General features: G+C 38.1%; 2 protein-coding genes across 2 annotated transcripts; both read left to right on the top strand.

Moving 5' to 3' along the window:
• Positions 1-399: 399 nt before the first annotated feature.
• Positions 400-1,251, top strand: LOC112002963 (uncharacterized). The gene has a single exon (XM_024035129.2). It carries the CDS (start codon positions 400-402, stop codon positions 1,249-1,251), a length of 852 nt encoding a protein of 283 aa, XP_023890897.2.
• Positions 1,252-6,631: 5,380 nt separating this feature from the next.
• LOC136070338 (uncharacterized) lies at positions 6,632-7,075 on the top strand. The gene has a single exon (XM_065780173.1). The coding sequence runs from the start codon at positions 6,632-6,634 to the stop codon at positions 7,073-7,075; it is 444 nt and encodes a 147-aa protein (XP_065636245.1).
• The last annotated feature ends 424 nt before the right edge of the window (positions 7,076-7,499 follow it).

Below are 7,499 nucleotides of genomic sequence, written 5' to 3'. Positions count from 1 at the left end.
ACCAGGACAATCTGTTTTATAGATTCTTCAAATCCAAGTTCTTTCCCCATGGTTCCATCTTTGAGGCGAAAAACAATGTGGGCTCATTCGCTTGGAAAAGCATCCTTAAAGGTCGGGACATCATCAGTAAGGGTGCTTTGTGGGGGGTTGGTGATGGTCGGACTATAAAGGTTTTTAAAGACCATTGGCTGCCTTGTGGGGGCTCAGGTAAAGTTATCTCTCCACCCCGGGATCATGATCCGGAAATGCTGGTGGCTGACTTAATCGATCATGAGTCGCACTGCTGGAAATCTGATCGGGTTGACACTATTTTCCTACCAGCTGAGGCAAACATGGTCAAAGCGATCCCTTTGAGTCTACTGGGCACATCAGATTGGTTATACTGGCCTAAGAATCATAATGGAATGTACTCCGCAAAATCCGGTTACAAGCTTGCAAGTGTATGGGACTCGCCTAACACACCTGGCGTTGTTGACCATACCGTTAATCAAGATACCTGGAAAAAAATTTGGAACCTCCACATTCGAAACCGAATCCGCCACCTTCTCTAGCGCCTGCAACGATTCTCTTCCCACGAGGGTCAATTTGGCTCGAAGAAAGCTTCTACATGATGTTATTTGCCCCAACTGTAACCTGGAACCTGAGTCGGTTGCGCATGCCTTATGGTCCTGCCAATTGCTTGATCCCGTGTGGCTCCCTCAGTTTGCTAAACTCAGGGATGCTACCCCTCCACACTCGTCCTTCTCTGAGGTTTTGCTCTTAGCTTTTCAGGACCCATGCTGTGTGGAGGTATTTGCAAATACCATCTCCCTGATTTGGATGAGAAGAAACAGAGCAGCCTTTGGGGATACTAGTCTGTCCCTTGAAAAAATTCCAAATCAGGCCCAAGCCTTGGTGCATGAATTCCATCTCCTCCACCCTGTCCATGCAAAAATACCAAGAATAGCCCATGCGGTCCGATGGAAGCCTCCACCCCCTGGTATGGTGAAAGTTAACTTCGATGGCGCTATTTTCTCAACCCATTCTTCAGCTGGTCTTGGCTTGATAATCCGAGATCAGGCTGGACTGGTATTGGCTGCCCTCTCACAAGAAATTCCCCTGCCTACTTTGGTGGAGACAGTGGAAGTGATAGCAGCGAGAATGGCTCTCTTGTTTGCCAGAGAGCTTGGTTTTGAGAAAGTTTTGGTTGAAGGAGACTCTGAAGTGATTATCAAAGCCATCAAGGAGAAATCTCTCCTCTCTTCAGACTAGGGCCACATTTTGCGAGACATCCATGCTCTTTCTTCTTCTTTTAGTAGTATTTCTTTTCTTCATGTTAAGCGCTCTAGTAATTGTGTAGCTCATCGCTTAGCCCGTAGATCATTTTGTAATCCTCTGTTAGTTTGGATGGAAGAAGTCCCTCCTAACATTGTGAATGTTTACAACCATGATCTTGGTCTTATTAATGATTAGTTTTTGCCCTTAATTGTGAGCTGGTTTCTCAAAATATATATATATATATATTAAGTATGTTTTTTATTTAAAAACAAAAACAAAAAGTGCCTGCGGTAAATAATGTATTCTTTGTAGTCTGCATAGAAATAGACCTACAAGGCAGGCCTAAGATGTGGCATGCACCCTTTATGTCAGATATGATATGATATTTGACATCTACACCAAGGCAAGAGACCTTTTCTAAGGATTATAGATAAGAGAACTTTCATCAAATTTGGTTGTACCAAGACAGCTTTATATCGTACTAGTCTCTTTTCGTCGGCAAAGTCCATCTAAATTATTATCAAAAAAAAAAAAAAAAAGTCCATCTAAATTTGTGGAGAATACTGTATACATATGTACGTGGAAGACAGCATTCTCCACAAATTTGGATGGACTTTGCCGACGAAAAGAGACTAGTACGATATAAAGCTGTCTTGGTAGAACCAAATTTGGTGAAAGTTCTCTTATCTACGATCCTTATAAATATATATATATATATATATATACGTATTAATTTTTTTTGCTGAATATATNTCTTTTTTTTTTTTTTAATGAGCAATATACTTCTAATAGTTCTATCTTCACAGTTTAAAAAAAGAAAAAAAAGATGAACCCTTAATTTTAAAAGATGAAATCCTAACACATTTTATTTTTTTTATTTTATTTATTTTATTGCTAATTTGTTTGATTCATTTTGTTTTCCTAATTTAAAAATTGAAACCCTAATTTTATATAGGAGTTGAAATTTGTTCAAGTAGGCTACTCTTTTTGCTTCCTCTTCGAATCCTTAACAGCTAAGGATTCTCTAAGGTATCATTTATCTTCAGTTGTTTCTCTTTTAACTTATTGTTTTTGTTGTTACTTTGTTGTTGTTTTTGTTGTTACTTTGACCTATTGTTGTTGTTGTGTCACTTGTGTGTGTTCTTGTTACTGGGTTAGTCGTATCACTATTATGGTAGTTTGCTAATGCATAAATTTGATGTCTTTAGGTTATAGAACTCTCTAGTGATGCACCTCCTTCCCAAAAAACATCTACTACCCAAGCTAAACCTACTGCCACTTAACTAATGCTAAGGTTCCCCCACTTCCACCTACAGGTAAAGGCAATGTGTGTAATAATAAGAAAAAGTCTACTGCTTGGGACAATTTTGAAAAATAGATATTGGTGAGGGTCATTTTAATGTTGTTTGCAATTATTGTCAAAAAAAACTTATCTAGCTGATAGTAAAGGGCATGGTACTACTAATTTATTAAATCATACGCCAGTTGGTGTTAAGAACACTGATAAAGATTCACTTAAAGGGCAACAAACCTTAGTGTTCGAACCCAAAATGGATGGGGAGGAAGGGTTTCAACTTGTACCAACAGCCTTTAGTGTTGAGGCTTCTAGAAAGGCATTCACTGAAATGGTTATAATAGACGAGTTGCCTTTTAGGTTTGTTGAAGGGTATGGGTTTCAAAGATATTTGACAACCTTACAACCTAAGTTACAAATTAGGGATATCCCATCTCATCAAACTGTGGCTAAGGATGTGATTGGTATTTATGGTGTTGAAAGAGAGAAACTAAGAGGGGCCTTGAAGGTCATTGGGTGTGTCTTACTACAGACACATGGACTACTATTCAAAATTTGAATTATATGTCCCTTACAAGTCATTTTATTGATGATGATTGGAAGTTGCATAAAAGAATTCTGAATTTTTGTCAAGTTAAAAACCGTAAAGGGGAGACTATAGGTAGAAAGATTGAGATATGTTTGCGTGAGTGGGGTATCAATGGCATATTCACTTTAACAGTGGACAATGCTAGCTTAAAAGGTGCCACCATTAAGTTTTTGCAAACTGTATCTAAAGATTGGAAGGAGACTATTTCAGAACATAAGTTCTTATACATAAGGTGTTGTGCACATATCCTAAATCTGATTGTGGGGGATGGTTTGAGAGAAATTGATGCATCCATTGCTAAGGTGCATGAAGCTGTGAGGTATGTGAAGTCCTCACCAAATAGGAATCAAACTTTATGGGTTTTGTGGAGAGATTAGGTATTGAGTTTAAGTCTCTTCTTTGTCTAAATGTACCAACTAGGTGGAACTCTACCTACTTCATGTTAGAAACTGCAGAAAAATTTGAGAAAGTGTTCATACGAATGGAATTTGAGAATGATAATTATTGTTCATACTTTATGAACAAGGAGAATAGTGGTGGTATGGGATCTCCTAGTGGTATTGATTTCCAAAATTGTAGGACATTTGTGGATTTTTTGAAACTTTTTTACAATGCAACTAAAAATTTTTCAGGTTCTTTGTATGTTACTGCAAACACCTTTTTTGATGAGATGTTTGTCCTTCAAGAGAATATTGCCCATTTAAGTAAATCTCAAAACCACCTCTTGAAAGACATGGCAACTAAAATGAAATCTAAGTTTGATAAGTATTTGGGGAAAGTGGATAAAACTAATCATCTTTTGTTTGTGGCTATGGTTGTTGATCCAAGGAAAAAGCTGAGGTTTTTGAAGTTTTCTTTTTCTGAAATTTATGGGAATGAAGTGGCTGATGAGATGATTGAATTGGTGAGGGGTACCTTGGTCAGTTTGTATGATTATTACTCTTGTGTTGATTCACCAAATATACAAGTACTATGTGGGAGTGAGAGGACACACATAAAAGGTGAGTCAATTGGTTGTAGTGATCCATATGCGATGGTTAATTCTAGGTTTGAGTGTTTCTTGGAGGCTGAGCAGTCCATAGGGTATAGCAATGAGATTGACAAATATTTGGCTGAAAATTGTGAAAGTAAAAGGGGGGATGTGAAATTTGAGATATTGGGGTGTGGAAGGCCATTTCAAATAGGTATCAAGTGTTGTCCAAATTGGCTAGGGATGTGCTGGCTGTACCTATTTCTACTGTTACTTCTGAGTCAACATTTAGTACCGGAGGATGCATACTTGATCCATTTCGGAGTTCACTCTCTCCACTTATGGTTCAAAATTTTGTTTGTGCACAAGATTGGCTTCAAGCCTTGGTTTCAATTTCTTTTCGCAAATCAAAGGATGAGTTAAAGGCCTTGGAAGATGAATTTCATGATTTTGGTAATATTTTAACTACCAAAATTTTTGTCTATTAAGCGCTATTAAATGTGTCTTATTCAAATGAAATTTAATATAATACCCTTCATTTCTTTCTCTTTTCTAGTTATAAGTCAAGCAGCAACAGGTGGTGGAAGTTCAAGTTCAAGCAAAGGTATCTCAATTAGTGTTGATGACTAATCACTAACTGGGTAAGTTTCTGCCCTTATTGTTATTTCTATTGAGTTTGGTTTTGCCTTCTCTTTTGTTTTTTGTTATTACTATTATGTATCTTTTGGTCTTGTCCTTATATTCTATTGATAAATATCTTTTTGCCCATTTTCTTGTAGGAGGAAGGACACATTTTGTATAGAAGGTAGATTTTTGTATATAATTTGGAAGCTTTTGGATATATTTCTTTTCTAACTTATAATTTATAAATCAACTCTTGCTTATAGGAAAGAAAACTTATTAAGTTTTTAGGTTTTCTTTTCTATAAGTCATGGACTTAACTAATTATAACTAGTTACTGCCTTGATAGTTTACTGCCTTACACACTTGCAGTAACTGCCTTTTTGCCTTCTCTGACTTTATGGAAATATTGCAAGATGCTCTTACTATCTATCATTACCATAATTTGTGGTGTGGTTGTGATTGATTTATTTGTTGGAATTTGTTTGCTTGCCTGTGTTACATGTATGGAATGGTTGACACAACTTTGCAGGTTTAATAGGTTGAGATGGGCTTTTGTGCTTATTAGACTTTCTTGATTTATTTTTGGATTTTTAAGGTACTGCTCAGGTCTTAAGGCTAAGGCATTTTGAAAAATATTTTTTTCTTGTATTATGTGGTTTTAACAGGTGGTTAGAAAAAGTGATATTATGTGTGATTTTATGTACTTGCTAATTTGCCCAAGTTTTTACGTGTTATTTACTGTATTTGTTGTCATTATGTGTGAGCTGAAAACATTAAATTTGGACTGATAAGGCCTAGAGGTCCAAAAAATTCAAAGTTGTGTAGTGGCATACAAATTGAGCTTGAAGGCCCAATTTGAAATAAAGGATGTGAATAGAGACCCATATGATATATATACATGGTTCAACAATATATAAATCTTTGTTAAAAGTAAGCCCATTAATTTGGGCCAAAAGGCCTGTCAAAAATTAAGTTAAAAAAAATTATGCAAATTCACAAAATTGGCCCAATTTGAAGCCCAAACCCGCCTAACCGACGAATCCGACCTGTTTAACCGATAACTCGAACCGCCGACTCCAACCCATATATTTGGTCGATTGCGGGTCACATTTTTGGTAACCTAACCTAGTTGGATTGAGTCTGGATCAGATCCAAACCCGACCCGTGGACAGGCCTAATACAAACTTATTGTATTTATTTATATTTATTTTTTTATTTTTTTGCTTGGTAATTGTTGGGATAGAACCTCCAAGCTAATGGTTATAACGAACCAGATACCACTAGGCTATAAAGGCCAGATGGTATTGTATTATTTAGTTAGACTTGTGCGTGTATATATATATATATATATATTAGGTGGCTCGATCAATTGAGTTCATTAAAGCTGAGTGATTGGTTTCTCTCTCATGTGAGTAAGGTGGCTTCCATCTTCTCCACGAGTGTAGAACCTATAGTCCCTTCATTCGAAGGTTTATCCATACCTCCCAGTGACAAGTGCATTGTGAGGCTTGTGGGGTTTTATTCTTGGGTTACTGGGAAACGGGTTCCTTTCTCCTTCTCTCTTTTCCCTTGCTAACTTTACCCTTTTCTTAAAGTTTTCTACTCCTTTCTTTTCCCTTCCCCCTCTGTTAGTTTTCTTGGTGAACAACGAGATGGAAGATCTCACTAAAACCTGGAGTAAGCTTAAATTATCTAATTGTGAGGGCTCTAATGTGAGGTTAATGGAAAAACACGTTGAAACTGAGTGGGTGCTAGCAACCAAATTTCTGACCTGGCATGCGCTCAACCTAGAAGCGATTGCAAAAACTTTCTCCCCCCTGTGGAAAGCAAAAAGGGCTTCAAAGTCAGGGAGGAGGATGAACATATTGTCCTCTTTACTTTCAAGGAACAGCCCGATATGATGAAAGTCCTAGCAGGGGAACCATGGAGTTTTGACAAGTATTTGGTAGCAATGCAAGAGTTTGATGGTACCAAGGATGTGAAAGACATGAAATTTGATCAAGCCACCTTTTGGGTTCAAGTTCATGATCTCCCACTTAGATTTAGAAATCGTAGGGTGGCGGAGCAACTCTGTGAAGCCTTAGGGACAATATACCATGGAGAGGAAGAATCGAACATGATAGGTGACAGATTTTTGCGGGTAAGGGTTAATCTGAATATATCCAAACCGCTATGCAGGGGAAGAGTGATCACTCTAGATGACGGCAAGGACTTATGGATTCCGTTTAAATACGAGCGGCTTCCAAACCTCTGCTATAAGTGTGGGTGTCTCTCAAATGATGAACGAAACTGTGAGTTTGGGTCTGCTCGTGAAGGAAACCTGGATGATGAAAGTCCCTAGTATGGGCCGTGGATAAAAGCCTCTCCATTTGTGCCTTCAAAGAGCAAGATGGTCTCGGTACCGGGTATCAGTGAACAAAGGAAGAAAGCCAATCCTCCTTCTAATCCGGTGCAGGGCAGGAAGGTACCAATGGTGGTGCTCCGAACGGACAACCCCTCACCAGTGGTAATTTGGCCCGATAACCAAGATGAAAATTCAAACTCACCTGTCATGATGGAGTCAGATTTTCAGCAGCCTAATCCAGTGCTTCCAAAGGCATTTCAGAATGATAAGACTGAAGTAGATTACGTGTACGCTAGTGCAGAGACATTGGAAGGTGTAGCTGAAGCAGGAAAAGATTTTGAGATGACACTGGAAGCATTGGACAAGGAAATAGCAAGGTATGACCATACACTCACAACATGCACTGAACCCTTATCCCCTA

The sequence above is a fragment of the Quercus suber genome, unplaced genomic scaffold (genome assembly GCF_002906115.3).
Source record: "Quercus suber isolate HL8 unplaced genomic scaffold, Cork oak 2.0 scaffold_226, whole genome shotgun sequence".
Taxonomy (NCBI): Eukaryota; Viridiplantae; Streptophyta; class Magnoliopsida; order Fagales; family Fagaceae; genus Quercus; species Quercus suber.
Note: the sequence above shows the minus strand (reverse complement) of the source record. Positions and strands in the feature narration are given on the sequence as shown.

What these genes read in the sequence shown, in the direction of transcription:
- LOC112002963 (XM_024035129.2), top strand. Translation starts at nt 400, where the DNA reads ATGGAATGTACTCCGCAAAATCCGGTTACAAGCTTGCAAGTGTATGGG.
- LOC136070338 (XM_065780173.1), top strand. Translation starts at nt 6,632, where the DNA reads ATGATGAAAGTCCTAGCAGGGGAACCATGGAGTTTTGACAAGTATTTG.